This window comes from Buteo buteo, chromosome 8, assembly GCF_964188355.1.
Source record: "Buteo buteo chromosome 8, bButBut1.hap1.1, whole genome shotgun sequence".
Classification (NCBI taxonomy): Eukaryota; Metazoa; Chordata; class Aves; order Accipitriformes; family Accipitridae; genus Buteo; species Buteo buteo.
The window spans coordinates 2,204,153-2,228,626 of NC_134178.1; the positions used below are offsets into that span (position 1 = coordinate 2,204,153).

A 24,474-nucleotide genomic window follows, 5' to 3' on the forward strand; every position below is an offset into this window, starting at 1 on the left:
CTTTGTGTGGGTGGACTGGAGCTTGCTTAGAGGCAAAACTCAAGTTACGGCTCAGGCGAATGCTGCTGCGAAGGCAACGTGCCCACAAAGTGTGTTTATAACCCGTTATGATTCAGGGGAGGGGACAGTCTGGGATGTTTCCATGAATGAAGCTGATGGAGTGATGCTGTTGCAACACCTATGCCACTCCACGCCTATGGCAACGGGAGATGGCAGAGATGGGAATGTTAGAGATGGGAGAGTTGTTCAGTTGGTCCATAACAGCATCTGAGGTTGCAGAGGAGCAATTTTCCTCCCTATGGAGAAGTCTGGGGCCTGCCCAAAATGTTATGTATATCCCAGTGAAGACCAAACATTTGGCTACCCATAGCTTTAGAGTAATAACTATCCTTGAAAAATACGTCATTTATAAGACAAGATGAGAATAATACGTGTAGGCCGTTATTGGACTTGTTTTGAGGCTGTTTGAAGTTGAATTGCATATTTCACGTTGCACCTTTACCTCATACAGCCACTGCTGAGCGTGGAGAGAGCTCAGTCTAGACTAGATAAATCCTCCAGTCAAGTGCTTGAAGTTTTAGAAAAGGGGCATGGATGTCAGATCTCCTGGGTATTTTAAACAATTTCTTCCTGGGTGTCTCAGCCTCGGTTCTTACGAGATTCTTGTTACTGAGACTTCTCCTTTTTGGCATTTCAATTACCCATCTGCAAAATAAGAGTGGTAATACTTTAATAACTCTGTGGGTAGTAAGAACTTTTAAAAGCATATTGATAACTTCTAATGAAAGATACAAATATGAGATAATGATAGTATATATGGGATGAACTGTTATCTATTCTGTTTCATAGTTATGATTTATGTGCCCTACTAAGGCAGAGAGATAACATTCACTTTGATTTACAAAAGAAAAATCAGTTATTTTCTTATCTCCGGATAGAACTTTTATGCAGCTATTATTACGACATGGTTCTTGCCACTTCTATGGAAAATGAAAACTGCCTTTTGAAAAAAGCGTTACCTAAAAGTGACATGCTAGGAGATGGACTCATTATAAATATCCCCTGGAAGATGGTTATCACAGTGCAATTACATATTAACTGGCTGCAATCACACAGATTCTTCTGTGTAATAGGGATTTATCAATTTGGTCATCACTCATTAATTTTCAAGGTGAAATTTCCACCATTCGGTTGAGATGTTTGTAGAGCTATTTCTATAAGTGCTTTGTGGTGCATCATATGCATTTCGACGTCTGATAAAAATATGTCTGATTTAACAGGACTCTTGCCAACTATCTGGTGTGGAGGATGGTTTATTCAAGGTTATTTAACCTCAGTAGACGTTTTCAGTATCGGTGGCTGGAATTTTCTAGGGTAAGTTAGAGGTTTTTATAGCATTTACAATGGTACTAGCATTGACGTTATTGATTTCCCTTATGGTTGCTTATACCTTTGCAAAACATGAAATGTTTTCCATGCAGGATAAATTTATTGAATAAACTTTTTTTGTTGAAGACTCCCTCTAAAACAATTAAGGCGCACATATTCTTGTATATGACACTAAAGAAAAATGTCTTTTAGATTATCTTAAGGAGTTTTTGAGACCTCCCCTTTAAAAACCTTAGTCTTATGCAGAAACTTGACAGCTGGAAAGTTTTTGAGTAACGTACCAGGGCTGTGACCTGTGCTATTCTTGCAGGCCAAACCTGTTTGGCCACAATACCTAAGCTTTTGAAAAAAACCTTACTGTTTATGCATGTGTGAATATAGCTCTGGTGAAACAGAAGTCTAAGATTTCAGCTTTTCTACGCTTGCCTAAACCTCTCTCATGCTCTAGTGCCAGCTTTACATGAGCTCTAGCACATCCATACACCAGCCATTTCCACAGAGAAGTCAATCAGGTGCCTTCCAGCTTGGGTTTGCAGGAGCCCCAGAAGGTGTTAATTGCTGCCCCAAGCTACGAGAGCAGAGCTAATTATCTATCAAGTAATATGGGCAGTTATGTAAAACACATATATTTTATTAAGTGAACCCCGAATAGAAAGCCACCCTGATAATCCTGTGGGCAGTGTGAGGGCTCTTCAAGAAAACCAAGGGTGAAACTGAAGTGGAAAGGTGCTTTGCCTTGTTTCCATGTCACTTTAGCGTAGATGGTGAACTTTTTGTTTGTCATTAAGAAAATTAGCTGCTTGGTGACATCATGATGACAGGAGGCTGGCATAATACTGGCAGTGGTGTGGTACAGGAGGCGTGGGTGCTCTGTTCTCCCCGGTGAGGCATGTGGGTGGCTAATTGAAGCACCCATAATGTCTTTCCTTGAGTAGTACTGGAATAGTTCTGAGTTGATCAAATACCTAAAAATAAACTCCAATAGCTTGATGGAAACTACACAGGAAAGGCCATCTCTTATACTTCTGAAATCATATTCAAATCAGTCTTGTTAAAGATGCCATTTTTCTTCATGCAAAAATGTGAGAAATTGGCTGTCAGAACCACAGCAACAAGTTTGTTAGTGTGTCCCCTCCTGGGACATTCCTTGCTAGCCAGGTAAAATAGATTAATGCTGGCCATCAGCCAGTCTGCAACATAATACTGAGTTATATTGAGTTATATTATGGCCAGAAAAAATCCTGGAAGGAAACTTTAAGCTGTGGATACTGTGTGTTTTGAAATAGTAACTAGCTGCTGTCACTTCTCTGGGTATTTTCTCCAGAAGTTTAGGGAGAAATCTCATTCAAGTTGATTCAATGCTTATTAACAACGTTATCAAGGGTTTCATGTAAGTGGTTGTGAAAACTTCAGAACAGCACAGTAAGGGCAGTGAGTCAGCGGCTCATTCCCATTACCTGCCCCTGGGACTCGGAGGTGGAGAGTTAGTTAAGTGGAGTAAACAGCAATAGCTAATAGTTAATAGCTAAAGTTAAGCGCAGTAAACAGCTCAGGGGAACAGACTTCACAGGTCAGCAGGAAGGACATGAGAAATGGAGTCCAAGGCAAAGGCTTTGTTGAACATTTCTCCAGTCGGAGGCTGCAGGGGTAAAGGCACACAGGCCCTCTGGGATCTTAAAAAGGACCCACCAACCCCTTGCTGGGTAAGTGAAGAAAACATTGAATGACTGCTAAAAAGACGTGACCATGAGATGAACCAGTGACCCTTAAAGCAAAAGATATCTCTTAGTCAGTCAGTCTGTCATCCTCACCCACCATAAGCATAGTATTTTTTTCCACCGGGTTCTCATTTTCTGTTGGTGGCTTTTACATCTTACACGTAGAAATCTTGGCATCACGACACTTAAACTCTTTGCAAAGAGAGGGAGAAAGACACGATGACACTTCAAAGTACTTCAGGTTGAGAAATAGCACAAACCTGCTGACTCTAGAGAAAGTGCTGGGATTGCCATGTCAGCAACTATCAGCAGTTCCTCTGCAGTGGTGCTTCGAGCCCTCGCAAATGTGCAGTGGCACCCGGGGAAGAGATCGGTTAATCGTCTTGTGGAGCTTGGAATTGACTGGGAGGGCTGGAAACCTGCTATTTATAGTCCCTGTTACTACCTGGAGTACCGTGGTTTAGAGTGGTCCATTAATATTAGGAGGACCATTTTGAGGGAGTTGTAGTTGGCTGTTGTAACATAAATATCAATAAACCAGCTGTGGGATATAATGTATTCCTCTCAGCTCTATTTTTATTGGTCTCACGGCCTGCCTTTCTGTCCTCCTTACAGTCAAGCCTCCCTCAAAATAATGATAATTATTATGTTGTAATAATAATATGTCACAGTCTAAAAGCCAGCTCTGCCTCCTGACTCCTTCTGTGGCTGATGTGTAGTTAGAGTTTTTGGAAAGAATGTCAAGCTCTGATGACTAATGCCATGACTCCCCTTCTTCCCCTGCATCAGGAAAAAGCTCCATTGTGGTTATGCTTGCACCCTGGAGAGAAATTTTCTTCTCTATTTTTTTTTTTCTCTTCTGTTTTTTGTTTGTTTTTTTTTTTTTTTTTCTTGAGTGCTCTGTTATATATGAGGGTTGAAGAATTTGGAAACGGAGTTTATTTTCAAATTTGGCTCTGTTTAGGAAACTATTACCTTATGTATTGGTTTGGCTAATGTGGCTTTCTTATAGGAGCAGTGTTCTCTCTGTCATTGAAAATCTATTAGTACACATACAGTATTAATAAAAAGCGTTTGAAAATGCAATTCACTGGTGTATTTGAGTCATTGATTAAGCTTAATTACAGACAACATGATGGAGAAAATCAGTCTTTGAACTACCAAAATATCTGACCTTCAATAGCTGAGGGTTATGCTACTCTGGAATTTTCCAATGAAATCTTTTCCTATTGGAAAAAAAGAAATCCGAACCCTTCAGTTTTGCTAGAAATTTAATCTTGGGCTCAAAGAAGGAAAAGACGGGGAAAAGAAGAGGCTCAGACACTGCTAGATCAGTGCTTAAGAGGCTTGTATAATCTGTGAGAGGCCAAAATCCCTACCCCCCTGACCTGGTCTGGTGTTGACTGTACTCTGCTTTTTTCAGTGTTAACTACTGGACTGGGATTTTGCTTGTTCTCTGTGGAAAAGCTTAAGTAGTTCCTTAAGTAAAAGGGAAATCTTTGAACCTTGAAAACATAAAAGTTTCTTAAATCAGTGCTGCTACTGCTTACGTGGACCCATCTCATATTTTGTTGTATGTACTTTTTTAAAATGAACTTCTACCTTGATGAGGAAATGTAATGTTAACTAGGTAAGCATCCACAGTAACAACATGCTTCCCATGAGAGACCGAAACCAAGGCAACCATGAGCTTGAGCTCTATTTTGCCTTGTTCATTGGTGTGTTGACCATTCTTGACTATGTGTCTTTTGAGGGTCATGTATGGTGTTGCAGGGACATCGTCAGAGCCTGGAAGTGTGTATTTACCCACCATTCCTTCAGTAAAATATGCAAGCTGTTCTACCAACATCTTTCTACCACAACAAGGAGTGAGATGTTGGGCGGACAAACATGTATTCAGTGTTCTTGATGATTCAAACCTGTTTTCTCCTGAAAATACTCTGTTTGGGAAAGGGGCTGAAAGCAACTATTTATTTTACACAGGCTGTGGGAAGAGTAGCTGGACAGGTAAATGGCAAAAAGGTGTGGACACGTACCTACCAATGTTAGACATCATTAGTTAGCACAGATAAGTTCATGGCAGTGGAGGGCTCTGTAGGAGGTGTTTCATAAGGACTGACCTCAATTTCATGAGAATGATCTCCCTGGGCTTCTCACCTAGTCAATGGAGAGAGAGAAACTTTTTCAAGTGATATCTCAGAGCAGGGATTTTCTAAGGGAAAGTGTCTCTCCACTTAACACAGAAAGACTACCAAGATTAGCCTAAAGTTGGCACTTGGGAATGTCTTCCCATAACTAACCCTGTAAGCCTAGCCTCTCTAAGTCATTACCGTTGTACTGTTTCTAAGTGTAAAATCCTACAGATGTTTTGGGGAGTTCAAAAGATTTGTCATAGCACTTGATGAAAACAGAAGTAACTATAAAGTTTCATTGTTGTTTCCTTTTGGTAGCTATTTGACAAATATACTTTAGACTATGCTGTATGTGGATGCAGACTTGTTCTTCTTAAACGGTATGATGTTATAACCTACTACATGCACCTGCCAACAGGTGATCCACGGAACCACAACTTTGCTGCCTCAGTGGGATAAATGTGTGGACCTCGTTGAAAGCGCGCTCCCTTACGTTGTGGGTAAAATGTTTGTGAATGCCCATTTTCAAGAAGACAAGAAAGAGATGGTGAGTCCTCCAAGATCTCTGTCTAGAAACTTTTAATTAGTGGCTTCCTCCTTACAAATTGCCTCTGATGTTAGACCAAAAGAGATGCGATTCTTAAAAATGCTTTAATTAAAAAAAAAAAAAAAAAAAGGCAAGGAGAAAATGGAACAAATTTGAAGAAACATCACCTTTCTGTCCATCTGGGCACTGCCCGTTCTTTCCATCTGCAGCCCTTCAGACAAATATGTAGCCAGATCAAAACCGTGCTGAACACCATTAATCTGTGTAAATAATGACAGCCAGGCTGTGCAGGAACAGAGTGAGGGGTATTGATGAGAAGTGGCTTAGTGTAGCTAGTGTAACTCATTATAGTAAAGTTTTTACTGAGTAGTTAAGACCGGTCAAGATTTCTCTGCTTCAGGGTGGCCCTTTTAAAGCTGACTGTGCCACGCCTGCAATCTAAGTAAGAAAAGTATAACTGCTGTCTGGCCCAAATTAAGGGAAACTTAGAGCCACATAATGAGAATTTGTATTTGTGATTCAAATCTTTTTTGCTCAACGGAGAAGGAAAGTACTCTTCCACGCTGTTGAGTCCAGAGAATAGCTTTTAGCTGGATGTTCATCCTCATTCTAACACTTCAAACATAGCTATATTATCACTTCTCTTAAAAACATATTAAAATGATTGATTACCCTTCACAATAATCTATGACTTATTTTCAGTTCATATTTTTCTCATAAGGCATTCCAATATCTGCTTTTCCAGCCACTGATTTTCCAACAATAATCAGTTTTAAATTAACTAATTTAGTCATGGAACGTAGCTCTCGGTGCAGGAGAGGCACAACCGTTTAGGAAACCTGTGAAACAGCATCCTGCGCTGGGAGCGACCGCTCTGCGATAGTCCTGCGCTGCTTGGCTCAGTAGCCTGAGTTTGTCACTTTGACTTTATCTAGTTTGACTGTTTTCTCAGGGAAGGACTCCATTTTAGACAGACCAACACTCTGATTTGGCTTGTCCAAATCATTATGATGTGTGTTTCCCTCTCAGGTTCTGCTTTTCTTTTGCCGCTTGCCTTCAGCTGGACTTTCCTCCCTGAGATCCAGCTTTTCACTCCCCTGCTTCTTGATCGAGTTTGTAATGTGCCATTTGGCAGTAAAGTGGCAAAAATACTTCAGGGATACACAGTGTGACCTCTGCGCAGGATAAACGGGAAGAGAAGGACTATAAGAATTGTACACTTTAGGGAGGGGATGGACACTTTTTCATGTTTGTATATGTGAGGGAAAATTATGGGAAGCTGATAGAGAATGGTTTTCTGGTGAAATGTGAGCTAATTAAAATATTTCTTAGCATGTACATTCCTTTCAGACCAAATCTTTGAAAAATTATCAAGTCTGAATTCACAGTAGCATCCATAGTAAGAAATGCATATAAAGTGTATAGTGTAGATCACAAGATTCAGACTTATAGTGAACTGCCCATGGAGATAAAATTAGATACAGGTGAAATTTGTTGCAATCCATTTAGAAGTGTGCTTTTCAACTTAATAATTTGTGGTGTTATAATTTTCATTTCACTGGTTTTCAGTTCTATTTCTCTTTCTTAAGCAGTAAGAAAGTACTTGAGAAAAGCACTCTTGTTTGCACAGATTTTTTTATTTTTTTTTTTTTCCTGGCTCATGGCATATATCTGTCTATGATAAGCAAATCCTGAGTTATGGATAATACGGATTCTTTTTCCCCCATGTTTTGTCACTGATGTTTCATACCTTAGATACTTCTCTCCTTTTATCAAGACAGACATTATTTGTGTCTAAATATAGCACTGTTTCTAAGCCAGAGTGCCTGCAGTGTTTCTTACAGCTATGCCTGAGCAGTTTCAGTAATAACTTTGATAGCAGGAATAGGTTTCTCCCCCTGCCCCCTGCAGCTACAGCTGGTGCATAAAGCCTAAGTATACACCAGGGCCCAGCTGCAGAGCTTGAGTTTGAACTCCTAACCTCCAAATACAGGGAGTTCACCTCATTAGTGCACCAAGTTAATTGAGTCAGTGCTCTGTCATCAATATCTTTAAGTTACCCTATTCCCTGGGATGCAGTTTACGGTGAATGTTGACTGTTTAGTCATATTTAATGCTAGACCTGTTCCAGTTGTCCCATATTGTCTCTAAAAAGAAGAAAACGTTTTTTGAAAAGGGTAGGAAAAAATGAATAATCAAAGGAGCTTTGCTATGTTTTGTCTGGCTCCACCACAAATAAAGAACAGTTCCAGATTAAAATATACATCTGATACATAAATGACAATTTAGCTAAAGGTAACGTTACTTTCCAGAGTTTAGTCCCCACTTTTAATGACATTTCAGAGCTACTAGATCTACAGAATAAAATTGTATAAGTCTCTGGTACTGACATTTTCATTATTTTTAAATGTAACATAACTGATACCACAAAGATCCAGTAAGTCTTCCTGTAATGATTATCTGTCATGTCTTGTGCTATCTCAACTCTGGTTTGGTCTGTGCTAAAGGACTCAAGCAATGGCTGGATCCCCCGAATTGCCTCACTCTTGCAGTATTCTCAGTGTCTATCTGTCATGAGGTTCATCTATTGACGTAAACAGAAGCAGTGACGGCGTACACCTCTGGGCTGTGCTGCCAGATGCATGCATAGGCATGAGGACATGTCTGATCTTTAGACTGATACAGTGCCTCTCTTAGCCATTAGAGTTCTTGTTTTCTGTCGTTTCAGGGTTTTCTTAGTGTGCTACTGACTAAACGCTCCTATATTTTATTTTTACTTGCTTGTGTCATACACGTGGCTTTGTATAGGTGTCTGAAGAAGCAGCCAAGCTACAACGGTGGTGGGTTTTCCTAGCTTTGCACAGATGCACGCTCTCACTGGTGGTCCGAGACCCCAGAAGCAGGTAGGGCTGCCCAGCGTTGTGAGCCATGGCCTCTATCCCTGCAGGAAGTAAAGGGTAGGAGGACTTCACAAATACAGCTAAATGCAGGCTAAATATTTGGATACTGCTTTGTATTTGGATCATGATGCTGTCAGCCCCACCTCAGTCCTTTGGCAGTACCAACAAGGCATGTCGCAGTCTGACATAAACCAAACGAGGCTACGGATGCTCTCTCTGCAGAAGGGGCTTTATTTGTGCAAATGCCTTGCAGCTGGCTCCTTCTTCTGCATGGGCTAGTGATCTAGAACCAAAGTGTCAGAAACCTCCCCGGGTCACTGAAAATCTCCCAGTATTTTTTATGATTTCAAGACAGACATTCTCACAATTGTGATGTGAAAGGGTCAGCAATGAGCAGGTTGTGTGGTACACCCGAAGGAAAAGAAAATGGAAAGAAACTTATTTTCAGAAGAAGTGTCTGAGGACTGGAGACAGAAGACATTAGCCTTCAAGAAAGAACAGCAGATACTGTCTGATTTGGAATCATTCATGGTCTACCCAAATCCATCGCTCCCGCATGCACCAAACCTTGTCTTATAATGATTCTGCCATGACATGTTTTACTGGGGAGGGGTTTGCTAAATGTTTTGCAGATGGAGGAGTTGACTGAAGGAATTCGCTGGGCTTTTATTGACATGTTGGAAAAGGAAAATGACTGGATGGACTCCGAAACAAAAAGAAAAGCTTATGAGAAGGTAACAAATATAAATGTTGAATGGGTAAAATCCTGTTACGGTGAAGATTTGACTTGAGTGAGAACAGAATGTCATGGACTGTGCTCGCAGTTCCAGTTACTTACCCATCGTTTTGTTTGTGAAGGGACATGTGCCACATTTGTTTTGCTAGAAGCTGAGCCATCTGAGCTCCTGCTTCTCTGCTGAAGTTATTTTTGTTACCCTGGTCTTCATCCCTTGCCTCCACTTTTCCCCGTCTGGCTCTGGCTGATGTAGGCTGTGAGTTTATTTCAGATTTGCTTGTACAGTGGCTTTTCTTGACAAGGTCTTCATCTTGATGGGGATGTCAGGGTCATGCCAGCCTACAAACAGAAAACGGTGTCTAAAACATCTGGGACAGCTGAAGGTGTTTGGTGTGAGGATGGAAGATCCAGCCTGGAAGGGGATATGAGAATAGTCCAGTTCTCATACCTTCTCCAATGTCATGGTGGGAGGCCCGTCTTGAAAGCCATCTTCCAGAAGTGCAATGACTATCTCAGCTGAACGCCCATCTCCCAGTAGAATAATGCCGGTTATGAAGTGTTATGAACAAGGATGGCATTACTGGTCCTGGTTCCTCTCAGATGGAGTGACAATAAAATGCAGGAGGTAAAGGTGAAGGAGGGAAGAGGTACTCAAAGCTCCCTTTCCACTCCGTTCCCATGTTTAGAGCAAGTGATAAGTGGAGAGGGAGCTCGTCCAACTGCAGGGCTCTGCCCCCAGAGCAGCAGTTGGAAGAGGCATGAACAAAGAGGAGTGGAGGGCGACGTGTAGGACTGTCTCCTTATTTGTTGAGGCAATGGGATATCAGTGAATTAGTAAATACCCTCTCTGAATAAACTGACATGCAAGTGCAGCTGAACTGTTCCTGCTCGCTTTGCTTAAATAAGAATAGTGGTGTTTTGATTTAAAAACAAACACGGACTTCAAAGTTTGTTGGTAAATCTGATGAAAAGGCTGTTGAGACATTTTATCATTGGAAAGTTTTAAATTCTTTATACAGCTCATTTACATTTTATACAGCAGTGCTCTTCACAGATGTGCAAATGAAATAGAGCTGCATAAATGCAAGAGAACAATAGTAAGATGCCATTTATTTCCTGCTAACCTGATGGTAAATGGACTGCAGTCTTGCCTCTTACTGGCTGTTATGCTTGGTTTTTTACTAGCAATACCATTAGAACTATAATGATCTGTAATTTAGATATTTGACAAATTTGGTGCAAAATAAGGTTTTCTAATTATTTCCTTAATAGAGATATTTCTATATACCTTTACAGGGGTATGCAAGTCTGATGTTGATTTTTCTAGCAAACAACCTGCTTAACCATTTTGTTCCAAATTTGCGACCTGCCTTTCAGCAGAGAAACAGTACAAGCATTGCCGCAAACTAATAAACTCCCTAAAAAGCTCTCCCTTTTCCAATTTAGGGAGAGTTTTGTTCAGAAGGTAGGTTAGATCTTTCATAGGTAGAGTTGCCTGTTTCCCTCTGTTGACACACTTAGGAAGCTTATGGCACTTTGCTCCCAATTTAGGCATCTCATTTAAGTTTCTGAAGTTAATGGGGCGAGCCTGGGCCAAACAATGCATGACAAACTAAATTCAAGCAGTACAATAAAAAGAATGCTACAAGCCATAGTACTACGAATAGCAAATGGTTTAAATCCATTCTCACTGACTTGAACAACAATTTTACAGTTTACAGATATAGGAACAAGGTCAAGCTTGTAAGACACAAGTATTATGTAGTGACTTAGAAATTGCAGCAACAATTATGCAGTAGGACTTACGACTGTAAGTTTAAGTTCAGATTCACAGAAATGGCTACTTGGCTAGAAGGAAAGAGTCTAGAGAGACATTTTGGTAGCTTTCCAGAGATGGAGGTTGTGTGTGTTTTTTAATTACTATTTATTGCTAATGATAGAGATTGGATTTGTCTTGGGACATTTGGATGGGCATGTTTTTAATTCAAGAAACAGCTTCATTACATGTATGGACAGATAATTCACTGGGGAAATATAAGATTCATAATGGAACAGAACCTTCAAAATCTGTTACCCTGTTCCAGTTAAATCTCATGAGCCCAGCACATTATGCTGTCACTTTTTTAATATTTACACTTTAATAAAGCAGTACAGACAACAGGAATTCTAGAGTAGGGATTGTTTGGTTGTTAAAAAAAAAAAAGAATATTACGTTATTACTTTATTATATAGTTCTGTAAAAGTGACATTTCTTCATCAATAAGTGTCACCCACATCTGTGAGGATAGTGCAAGTGCTGTGGATTTCACAATTCAGGAAGGAGCTTTGTTTGTTCTTGAATTGAAGAGCAAGTTGTATTGTCCTGGGGGTCTTCTCAGGTTTACTCTTCATTTTGGACCACTATCAAAATGGACTAGTGTTATGACAGAGTGCTGGGATGCTGAAGGTACCTTCCTTCAGATGAAGGCCAGAAAGAACTCTCTGCTTTGATCTTCTGTATAGGCAAAGTGTAGTGTTTTAGCCAATTATTGCTGGGCTGAGCCAAATAACACCTAAAACAACTGTTCTAGTTCTCTGTGGTTACTAACACCTTGGTGGAATTTATTTATTAGGGTAGGATATTCTGACTGTGCCTCAGGGCTCAATCTGAGGGCCAGTTCTGTTCAATATATTTATCAACGATCTGCATGCAGGAGTTGAATGCACTATTAACAAATTTGCTGACAATACCAAGCTGGGAGGTGCGGTTGACTCTCTGAAGGGACAAGATGCCTTGCAGAGGGATCTAGATAGGTTGGAGCATTGGGCGATGATTAATGGGATGAAATTTAACAAGTTGAAGTGCCAGATGCTGCACCTGGGACGGAGTAACGCCGGGCACGAGCATAAAGGGGGAGAGGAGTGGCTGGCGAGCAGCCCTGCAGAAAGGAATTTGCTGGGGCTGGCCAACAGCAGGCTCCCTACGAGTCGGCCGTGTGCCCTGGCAGCCCGGAGGGCAAACCCCATCCTGGGGGGCATCAAACACCGCACGGCCAGCCGGTGTGTGCAGTTCGGGGCCCCGCCGCTGCAGAAGGACGTGAAGGTCCCTGGATGCATCCAGAAGGCGGCGACAGAGCTGGTGACAGGGCTGGAAGGCATGTCCTCTGAGGAGCGGCTGGGGACTTTGGGCTTGTCTAGGTTGGAGAGAAGGAGGCTGAAGGTTGACCTCGTGGCTCTCTGCAGCTTCCTGAGGAGGGGACGTGGAGACGGAGGTGCTGAGCTCTTCTCCCTGGGATCCAGCGACAGGATGCGAGGGAATGGTTCAAAGCTGCACCAGGGGAGGTTCAGACTGGACATGAGGAAGCATTTCTTTACCGAGAGGGTGGTCAAACACTGGAACAGGCTTCCTGGGGAGGTGGTCGATGCCCCAAGCCTGTCAGTGATTAAGAGGCATTTGGACAAAGCCCTTAATAATGTGCTTTAACTTTTGGTCAGCCCTAAATTGGTCAGGCAGTTGGACTGGATGATCATTGTAGGTCCCTTCCAACTCAAATATTATATATTCTATTCTATTTTTGTTATCAATTAAGTAAAGAAAGGAAGTTATTAGTTAAGTAAAGAGTGTCTTGGTCTTTATGTTTTCATCAGTAGCTGTCACATTGTCCCTTATAGCAATGCAGAGTAGAGCTCCTGCCTGAAGTTCTATGGCAGAATCATATGCTACATGGAAATGACTGTGATTCATATATTTTGCTCTCCTCTGTATTTTTAATCTTATTGTGTTCTTGAATTCTTTGAACGCTCTGGAAGAAAAGGAACTGTAGAAACCTGGTAGTTTTCGTTTACTGGGCCTGCTCCCATGTGATCCATTCAATTTGTCCTTAGCCTTTTCTTTAACTTCAGGCATATTTGGGTCTTTAACAAAATTTTTAATCATTTCCTGAAAGAAGAATAAGGTCGATGTGGCATCTGGATGTCTGGACTGTGAGCGTGGAAAGCCTTCCTAGAAAAACATCTTAGACTACTCTTCTGTTCCTTCTGGTGATTGTATCTTTAAATGACAAGACTGTAGTGCAAATAACTTGGCAGGCTTTGAAGAGAATTAACTGCAAATCCTCTCTGTGATTCGGGTGCTCGCTGTTTTACATGTTTTCTGCTGCCCCTTTTCTGAGCGATGCCCACCTTTCTTGTGCACTTGGCTGAAGCCAAACTTGTATACCTTGCTGTCAGCCTGATGCTTTGCAATCAAAGGGGCCATCGACCTCTGAAGGACTTACAAAAGGCCCTCTGGTAGAATCAATACTTGAATTTTGCTTTAGGCAGCCTGTCAGCTTCATCTAATCACTGAAATGTTTCTCCGTCTGTGACTCTCTTTGTGTCTGTTTTGTTTTAAGTCACTCAGAGGGGACACGACTAATTTGATGAGCCCAAATCGTATTAAAAGGATCAAATCAACTAGTCCATGTGACATAGGGAGCAATGGTCTTGCAGCCTTGATTTCTGAGAATCACCCTTTTAGCCCTCGTATACTTCGGAGTTGAGGTTTGACTTTCCCTCTGTAACAAAACAATATAACGAGATAACATCTAATAATTTCCTTCTATCCTCCCTCCATTCCTCTCTTTCTGTGATCGAAACATGGATTTAAACCAGACCATCTGAGAGCCAATGTTGCAAAGAAAGATTTTAAAGAGGGTTCGTGACTCGCTCTGCCTCCACCCGCAGTTCTCGCCTAGCTCTCTGGATGGAGCTCACGCTGCTTCCAAAGGAGCTCCGAATCCCAGAGAAGCATTCAGCTCTGTGCGGTGATGCTCTCTGTTTTCTGCCCTGTCCTTCCTCCTCTGCTTTATGCAAGCCTTGCTTTATTGCTCTATTTTGACTATCATCTGAAATTTGCTTAAACTATGCCTGTTAACCTCCCGAATTTTCAATGGAGGTTTCTGATTTACAAAAAAAAAAAAAGGCAAAAAAAAAAAAAAAGGCAAAACGTTCCTCTTCTTCCCTTTTAGCCTCTCCCTTTTGTAAGGGCCATTAAATTTTGCCCTCATTTGAATAACAGAGAAATTAGTCAAATGGCTGCAGCTCCAGGGGTGTGTCTGGCAACAGTCTTCACGTACGTGGTCCGCGAGTTCCAGAAGCCGTGCCGAAAAATCCCTCATCGGCTGCCCAGGCACCTGGTGAGCTCTGGGCCTCCTTGCAGCCTCTGAGAAGGATGGCAGATGAGGAGAGGGGGAGAGAGGAGAGCCTTCTGTTTCCCTTACAACGAAGGTGCAGATCGCAGCCCGCTACGGCAGCCGAATGGTGTGGACGGCTGTGTTTTGGAACGGTGGGCCACAGGGGAAGGGGAGAACCCGCCACTGGAACTCCGTTGGCTTGACTTGTGTGATTGGGGCTCTCATTTTTAAAATGGTAATTTATTGCTGCTGCTCTTCAAAGGATAATTCTGTGGAAGATCATCACCGAGATGTAAAATTATTCCCCTTCCTGGGCAGGAGCCATTATTTTAGTAATCACTATTTTTCCTTCCAGAAATTCCCTTTGTGCTTGGGTTTAACTGGAGGCTTGAAAAAGAGAGTTTTACACAAAAGCCTGTTCTCTGAAAGTTTGCAAATCTCCTGTAAAATAGCCTGTGTTTTAGGAAGTTATTTTTTTGCTTTGCAATACTGTTTTTAAAGCATGGATGATAAGCCAAAAAAAGCTTGGTTTTCCTCTAATAAGATTTTTCTGTAACATTATTAACCTCTTTAGGTCATGGAGCACAAATCCCAAGGTCACTGTGCAATCATTTTTTGCCTACTGAACTTGCCTGCTGCTTGGCTTTATTTCTCTCTAAGGAAGTTGTATACGCAACATTTGTTTTCTTCGCAGATCCCTGAGTCTGAAGGCTGAGGCGAGAGGACCGCAGGAAAAATATAAGGCCAGTGCCTAGCTATAGGTGTCTCTCTCAGACAGTGTTAGGTACTTTCGTTTAGCCTACAGGGTTTGTTCCGCTGCTTCAGAGAGCTGCAGCAAACCTCCCTCGATAACGCAGTGGAATTTAGGCCAATAGCCCTTAGGAAATCAAGAGCCATCTGTACAAGCCCCGATTTAACAAATTATAGGTACTTTAGATGAGGTAGGTGTCCATGGGTTATCCCACTGAAGCCATTCGCTCCTCAGCTGGAACTTACTGGCTGTACCCAGCTCTCCAGTCCATTAGCTGAGCCCCTGCCGCCTTTCCTGGTTCTCTGTGGTCCCTCTCTCTTCACATTTGGGTGATTTCACTACGAACATGACAGCCACACTGCTCAGACCAGAGGTCCAATGTCTGGCTCGGACAGTGGCCAAACAGTAGCAGATGTTTAGAGGCGAGCAGAAGGACAGGGCAAGCATAAAGGGATGCGTTCCCACTATCCTCTCCTGGCCTCTGACAGCCTGCAGCTCAGTCCCTTCCAGAGCCAGAAGCGGTGTCTTTGCGTTTATTCCTATTTTTCTGCTGTGAGTTTGTCTAATGACTTTTTGAAGCCACGACAATTTTTATCATCGGCAACTTCGCGAGGCAGTGAGTTCCACTGCCTCCCTGTCCTCTGCGTGAGAAAGCATCTCCTTTTGCTTGTCCGGAAGATGTCACTTCTCCCCCTGCGTTATTGTAGTGGGGAAACCACCGAATCGTCCTTGCCTGTTCTTTTCTTCTGCCCGCTCTTCTTCTGTATAACCCTGGCACAGCAATACACCAGGGAGTATGGAGCCTCCTGAGTTCGTTCACATAGGCGGTCCAGGGTGTGCACTAGACAGAGTTCTGAAAAATAACTTTTTATTGAGGTCTGAGGCATTCCCAGACAAAAAGGCCAGATGCTACAGCTTCAGGAGCTGAAATTAATCTTGCTTAATGCCATGCTAATTTTGCACAAAGATGACAAATCATCCAATCTTGAGAGTGGTCACTGGGCGCTCTGCAAAAAGAAAAAATGCCTTTTGTGCCTCGTGGGGCCTGTGGACCCATCCTATGTAAAATAATGCAAAAATATGACAGAGGAACCAGCCGTGAGTCTCAGGACCTCCTGTACCTCAAGTGGGCTTTTTCTGGAATTAAGGCCAGTACAAGGCTGACAGAACAACACTTGGTAAAAGAGGGGGATGGAGTTTCAAAACCAAAGGTCCCCAGACACCTTTTACAGGTTCTTTTAAGATGACTTGATATCTTTGTTTTGAGGATCTTGGAGAACTTCACAAAGTGTTAAGACTGCTTCAGAGCACTAACAGAAGCTGCCATCCTCCCTTCAGAAGAACTAGGAAAAGAGGAAGGAATTTCCAAAGGCTCTAATTGCCTTTAGGCACTTCATTCCTGTTCAAAAGCCAATGGCGTGACTGCAGACTTCCAAATTTACTGATTCTACTAGAAAGTTTGCTTCAGATCTTCTTGAAACAACCTTGTTGTTTCTAAACTGGAAAGCGTACTTCTGCTTAGTGCCAATTGAACCTTGGCCACACTTTTCCTTTGTGGAAGTAAACTTTCTGAAATGAGGGTGGTCTCTGGATGCAAAAATTTCAGGTCTGGCCTGTATTGCAGCAGTTGCATTGCAAGGAGCAATGAGCAAGTCTCCTGATAAAGTTGAAACATGGGTTGGACTTCAGAAGAGTCATGTTTTAACTCTTTCCCAACATGTCTACAGTTCCCACGGGCATTAAATATATCACCAGGAGCTTATCTTTGTGGTGTAACTCATCTTTATCCTACCGTGTGTGTGGACATGTGAAGAGAACTTGGTAGGAAGCGCCAAGTGAAGTAGATGCTGCGCAGCTCCGAAATGATGTAGGGGATTTGAAAAGTCTGCTCTACTTACCTAGTTTGGAATTTGGTCAGGACATTGAGGCTACCACTCCCGCACCATCCCTGATATAGCTGTTTGGAAAATGCCGATGTTTAGAGTAATGTTTTTCACCTGGAAGGCAGAGAAAATGCAAGGTACTCTCCTTCTAGTGTAGAAGTGTTCCACGCTTTCTTCTGAATAAAAATAGGTCTTCACTTTCCCTCAGGTAAAAAAAAAAGAAAAAGTGTTGTTAAAGTCAAATGTTTATTTCTCATCACAAACTTTAATTTTTGAACTCAAAGAGTAATCTCTCTCACATCCTGAATTTAATTTAACCTTCTTAGGAGGACTGGGCTTTCCTGTTCGGTAAATACAGGAGATGTTCTTCTCCATTGGCCAGAGTTGAAACTAATAGCCATGGCATGTTTGCTTATCTCTTATCTCTGGGGTTAGATCGCTGCTGTCAGCCTCTCCCTTGTTATCTGGCTGCTGCTACTGCTCACTCAGTTGTGCAGGGATGTCAGTTCCATTAATAACCTGAGCACCGTGCAAACAGATAGTGGGAAACAGGTGAAGGGAGAGGAAATTGTATTTAACCCTGATCTCACAGCTGTCATTTTTCAGGCTCCACCATGAATCCATAAGGCCAGAATGGGTGCGTGACATCAAAACATTTGTGACAAATCTCATGCTTCAAATAGAAAGAGGGAGACAGATGGATGGACACACCTGCAGATGCTCAGGGCCCAGGGTCAGTCTGAAGCTTTTGTGGCAGAAATGCAGCATGGAAGCGTTGGTATGCTAAAAGACAGATTAATTCTTCCAAAGGGCAGGAAGTCCTCCACCACCCTTGGAAGCCTCAGACAGTTTCAGCTTTAACTTTCTTTATCTTTGCTGTTTTACCAAGTAAAACTGCCTTCTGTAGAGGCACGGTTACAAAGAGGTTGTGGTCCCCCAGCTCGACGGTAACAGATATTGCGGTACGGGACACCCACTCTCTGCGTGGGCATCCGCAGGCATCTACTTGCGCAGGTATTGTTCTAGTCACGGAGGCCCGAAGCAAAGTTGTGAAATATTCAAATGGCTTCAGCTACTGGTATTGCTGGAGTTTACTTTTAGAGGAGCTTTGCCACAGGGAGGTCGTCAGACTCGGGAATTTGCTAATTTGGTGGCCTTTCAGAAGGTGGGACGCTATGCCTAAGGGTAAAGGCTTCCTCAGCTGCCCTCCTTCACGAGGGAGCTGTGAGGTCTCTTGCGCTCAGTTTTCTGGGTAAGTGGTGAGTTCCATCAATGCAAAAATAAATGTGTACATAAAATGTATTTTAAAATGAAAATATGTAAATATTTAGAAAAGAGAGGGATTTGGTCTTGAGCAGAGAATAGAGTGTTTCCTGCATATGGTTTTTCTATATTCTGCAGCCTATTTTTTTGTCTGTGTATGCATCTGCTTTCCTCCCATATATTATGGGACAACTGACGGTGACATGCTTACTGGTACACTGCTGGTCGGGGTCCCTGTTCAAGCAAAAGGAATTTCTCCCCAGAGAAGTCCTGAGCTGAGTGATGCTAGTGTTTAGTCCTCAGTCCCATTTCAGTTTTAGAGTAGTGCAAGAACAAGTCTCTGCCATGTCTGGTCTCTGCTGTATCTTGACTGGGTCTGGTGCTCACTTGTGGCTAGAAATGAAAAGAGAATTTTCACATCCTATTCATAAAAAAAAAAAAAAAAAGTTGCTCTGCAACCTTTGCTGAAGCAAAGATAACCTTGAAAATGTTAAATGAATATAAACTGATGCAAGCAGAGGCTAAGGTCAGAAGTTGTCCCTCTCTGGAACAGGTTATTCAGAGTTTTGCATAAAACTGCCAAAAGAAATGCTGTGGTAACTCAGATCCCATCCAGCTGTGATGGGGACAGAGCTTCTTTGCCCCCTCCCGGTCCCGGGGGCTGCCCCGCTCCCAGTGGTCGATGCCCGAGATCTCTTCGGCACACTGGGCTTTTTGGGTCCTTGGGGGCTTTTATTTTGTCAGCGCAGTGGTTTTGTTAAACCTGCTGTTTTCCCAGAGCTAAACTAAAAACAGCAGAAAAGATTTTGCAGCAAGGTGGGTGTGTTTCTAGCAAGAGGCGGCATGGCACTGTAAGCACGGGTTGACTGATGAGGAGCTCCGGCGGTGAGCAGCGAAATGAGTCCAGGAAGGGGTTTCTACAAAAAATGCAATGTAATAATTTCTGCAGCTCACTAACGTGCCAAAGCCTGGTCAAAGCTGTTTTTTTCTTTGTGTCATTGCAAATCCTTAGGATTCTCATGCAAAATTTGTTTGGTCAGGGCATCTGATGTAATTTCAGAAAGACAGATAAACAGAATTTTGAATTGGGGGGTGTGTGTTTGGGGTTTGGGGTTTTTTTGTTTGTTTGTTTTAAGAGACAGTTGTATTGGAAAACATAGAGCATTGTCTGAAAATAAAGGCATGAGGAGGTACAGTCTTCTACAGTGCTAAGGATGTGTCCAAGCTTAACTCAGGTGCATGAGTTATTAGAGCCCAGTGAAAGGCAGCTTAGCAGCATATACCATGGGGCACGTATGTACCGGCATGATGCTAATGACGGTCTGAGCCTTCAGACCACAACACTTGCTTCTCGCTTCTCTTTTGCCAGGTACTCAGTTGTGCTGGTCTGCTGTATAAGTGCATTTATGTATTGAATAATCAGAGAGGAAGATATTTACTGTGTGCCACAAAGAAATGTATTTAATTTACAGAGCTGTGGTTCTGTTCATGAAAGACAGCATTTATGTCTGTCATCTATAATATTCTATGTATAAAATAATGGAATCGTGGTACTTGTCACACAGAGGCTACAAATGGAAAATGGAATTAAAATAAAATGGACAAAGGAATTCTTTTTCTTAGCAAAATTAAAGCAAAGCTGGCAGCAGAATGAGTTTGGAACCAAGCTGGTAGGAGAAAATATGAGTAGGTCTATTAATTATACTGCTGCATTGAACTAAGGAGTTAGGCTTGTGAAAATATCACAGTGAATTTGTATTTTTATAGAAGTAAAACTCTTTCATGTTTTCTGTGATTTAGTTCCGTTCTATTGCTAAATAAATAAATAAATTTAATGCAGGATTAGTTAAAACCAAAAATTTAATTCCAGTGAAATCATCATCACAGTGCTTTGAACCAATGACTGAGTCTTTGTCTTCCAGAGAGCCAGAAGCAAAAGGGATTTGGGACAGGAAAGAGTGACACTCTCATGTACATTGTTGTTTTTTCTGACTCTTCTGTGCATGGCAATCCTACTAAACTTTTGGGTGACTGCAACTTTATGATTAGTAATAATGATATTGTCTTGCTAGATGGTGGATATTAAGACTGAATGTATAATACAAACCAACAGTTTGCTTAGAAAATTTTGTGTCCCTTTTCCCCTCCATTTCCTAGGATGGTAATGTATGGCGTGGTATTTCTAAGTGTACTAGGTAATGTTTTCTCGTCAGGATGTTTTCTTTGAGTGAGGCTTTGGGTTCAAAAGACGATTCAGAGGAAGAGGTCAACCGATGTAACACCTAACCCGTTCGCTGTTCCTTCTCCGCTTTGCCACATTATGTGTTCCCAGCACTTGTCTTGTGCTAATTCCAGCGCTTGCTGGGTCCCTCTGTGTAGTGAGTGGTTCAGCTCACTGATCTGGTGGAAAATTAGGTGGGGAAAAACTTGGATAGATTTCTGCTATGTTAGTGAGCGAAGCAGTGTCCCAGAAAGATGCGGCAAGGAGCTGAGGCCACCTTTGGTGGCTGCGGGTGTGGGCAAAAATTTTATGTGTACTTGATGGGTGTGATTATTCACCTAAGTCACTTTTTTTTTTTACCCCCCCTGTCCTCAAGCTATTACAAGAATGGAACAATAACTGTATTTTCCATTTCATAATCAATTAATTTAGATCATTAAAAACAATTCTTGAAATATGGAGCGGAGGGTTATGGTGCAGTGTGAGGTGGTGGTATGTGAGTTGTTATTATATGAAACACTAGCTCTGAAAATCTTGAAAAGTCTACACAGTTTGTATTGTTGTGATATGCAAATATAAGAGGAAAGTTAAAGCCAAAGTTTAAAAATAAATAGTTTGGTGATTAGCTACATTCTGGAGTGTGGATTACAGCCAGTTCACTGCAGATCAAGTACTCTGAAAAATTATTGTTTCAGGCCAAGTGATTGTGTTTGAGTTGCCACTTTGCTTTTGATTGCAGTTGATGATGTGCAAATCCTGGACATTTCATGTGACCCCTGCACAATAAATAATATACATCATTAAGGTGGGCCCAGTCCATCTCCCACTCAAATCAGTGGATTGCTTCCTACTGATATCTGTAGGATTGGGCTTTAGCCCTGTGATGGAACTTTTCTGTGTTTTACCAAGATCCATCACTCTATTTTTCCTAGTTTTTCTATACGCAAAACCTGGAGAGGTGCAGTGATATTTATGCAGCAGTTTTACCAGATGGCTCCTGAATCATCTGTTTTCAATGAAAAATGAAAAGACCAGACACGTACATAAAAGCTGAATTAATCTTTTTAATTAAATGGAACATTACTTTGCCGTGAATGATTTTAGCTTTCAGAATGTATTTCATGCTAATTTTTCAGTGAACTGTAATTGTATTAATTTTTTATATTTTTAGAAGCTTGAAAATGATCTCCACAAAGTTGTTGTGAGTCAAGTTGCTATACAGATCTGTGTCAGACTCATAAAACTTTGTCAAGGGTGAGATATGTGTTTTGTTTTGTTTTTTTTTACAGTAAGTACAATATGTCAGTACTTGGTGTTGCTAGCAGGCCTACAAAATATCCAAAGCGTACTCTGATGGGCAAAAAAGGCTCTCAGAAGCTTCATGTGGCAAGTTTGGTTGTCAGGTGAGAATTTGACTAGGCTGGAAACTGGGATGCTTTGTAGCACTGAAACACGTGTGCGCGTTCCCACGTTGGCAAGTTGTTAAGTCAAGAGTGAAAGATCGTTTATTATTTTGTCTCTGTAGTAAACTAAGTTACAACGCTCTCATCGTGACAGAAAGACACACCGATGATAAAATCCCGACTGCGTTGAAGTCAGTGGGGAAACTTCCATGTGTAACTGGTGGCGGAGGGAGCAGTCCCAGCCCGGGTCCTCTGCCTCAGAGCCTGCTGGGATAGAAAACAGTCATCACGATTTACTCTAAAGCCTGCTGCTTCTCTGCGTCACCCCCTGCAACAGCCTCTTGCTTTCAGTGGCAGGAGAGGGAGCCTGCGGTGATGACTTTTCTTAATTTACCGAACAGCCTAAGGTAGGCTGAGTACTTAACAATAGCTGGGGGAAATACCCCGTTGCCCCTTTTCTTCCTGTGCACGTGGTTATTTAATATGCAAATTAGAGAAAGGAATTAGATGAGCTTTTAAACCATAAAAAGTTGTGCATGGTGCGTTTACCGCGGATTCATGTGCAATTACCACATGGCTGGTTCCTGTACATTTGTCACATTTAATTTGCTTTCCCCGTATGTGTGTGCATGCCTCCTGGAAGGCTGGTCTCTTAAACATACTTTTAATCTTATCAAGGGGAAAATACTGACTTCATTATCAAAGAGCAAACCAGTCACAGAAGAGTTTTCCACTTTCCTGTGCTGTATGAATAAGGAGTCTTCAAACTGCTGTTAAATATTACTCAAGTGAACAGAAAAGAAAGCCGAGGAAGCAAGAGAATTCCAAAACTGAAATTCAGAAACCTGCTTTCTAACTTGCCTGTTGTGTAAATAAGCTGGGCTGTGTGCTGGGCTCAGCTGGACAGGCTTGGACCTGATGCAGAGCCCCTGGGAGGAATCCCAGCTGGAGGGACTCCCAGGGACTTGAGAGGGCTTCTGATATGTCCTCTCACGGGTTTTGCTTTGGCTACAGGAAACCAAGCCACGTGTCCTTCACTGGCGGCATCAGGGAACCTATAGATACCATTAGAACCAATTTGAGACACATCCCTTTTCTGGGAGAACCTGTATAGCGAGGCATGGATTGCATGTGGCAACCTTGTACCTGTTTGCTCTCCATCAGCTCTTGCTCTAGATGTTCTCAAAAAGGCTCCTAAAGGATGTTGTTCATTGGTCATTTTAGCTGGTCTAGAAGCTTTGTAATGTGGTTTAAACATGTACTTACATTTTCTAATAGCAAAGTAACTTGGTGGTGTAGTAACAATGTGTGTACTTTTCTGAATTTTTGTTATCCTACGTGACTGGTGGAACATTTAAGAAGGCATCAGAATTACAGTGCTAGTAAGGTCTACCTTTGAGTCTAGTCATTACAGAGTAGTATATAGTTGTCTGTCTTATTTGCTCAGTCTTCTAAACCACACGTATTGTGGTAAGAACTTTTCGGTAACAAATGCAATAAAATAACCTTTTCCCCTTATATATATGTATCTATCTCACAAAATACAGACAGCTTTAGCCATTGATAAAACATCAAAGTACTAGGAACAGCATTACCTTTGAGTTTACTTTCAAAAATCTCTTTGAGACAAACTCTGTTATTTACCAGGGTTTTATATATCTCAGTAGTGTCTGACCATTTTTTCCTTGTGCTTGGAAATCTTAATCTCACGACATCAATCGTGAAAGTCACAAAGCAAGAGTACGTGTGACCTGACAAGTGAGCCCAGCCCTCCTGAGGTGGTCTGGTTGAGAGAACTCTTCCCATCTTCCTCTGCTAATGCAGCAGGGCCATGACAAGAGCAAAGGGTTTAAGTGTCTCTAAAATAAAAAATTAATGTTAAATATTAATTATATTATTATTTATGATATTATATGATTATCTCCAATATTTGGTGGCCTACGTCAGACCTGCTATTAAGGAGCCTGGAGGAATCATCCTCACCCTTAGAGATGTTCGGTTAAGGAGTGGGGTCTAATAGGGCCAAACCCTGGCAGTTCCAAGCCGCTGCTCTCAGTGGGCTCCTCTGGAAGAAGAGGCTGAGGCGGATGTGGCAGATATTCCACAAAGACCCCAGAATGTCCATGCGGTGAAGTGGAGATGGACATACTGTGGTCACAACCAGACAACTAGCGCCATGGGTTTGAGGGCAGGGCCCATCTCTGCTTCTTTCAGCAAAGTGCTCCTAGATTAGGCTGGTGTCATAGTCCTCTGCGTTTACAGCCAATAAGGCGTGAATTTGTTTGCTTTTATTTGGAAGACGGTCTAGAAATTAAGAGTGTTTTTAAAGGATATAATATAGCTCAAACCCAAAAATGTTCTTTTATGTGCCAAAACAA

General features: G+C 42.0%; 1 protein-coding gene across 2 annotated transcripts in view; it reads left to right on the top strand.

Annotated features, from left to right (window-relative positions):
- Positions 1 to 24,474, top strand: part of PHEX (phosphate regulating endopeptidase X-linked) — a 100,881-nt gene that overhangs the window by 36,387 nt on the left and 40,020 nt on the right. For both annotated transcript variants that reach the window (XM_075033453.1, XM_075033454.1), the window contains exons 10-12: positions 1,281 to 1,374; positions 5,658 to 5,786; positions 9,319 to 9,420. In XM_075033453.1, the coding sequence (XP_074889554.1) occupies positions 1,281 to 1,374; positions 5,658 to 5,786; positions 9,319 to 9,420 (325 nt within the window). The remainder of the gene's footprint in view (positions 1 to 1,280; positions 1,375 to 5,657; positions 5,787 to 9,318; positions 9,421 to 24,474) is intronic.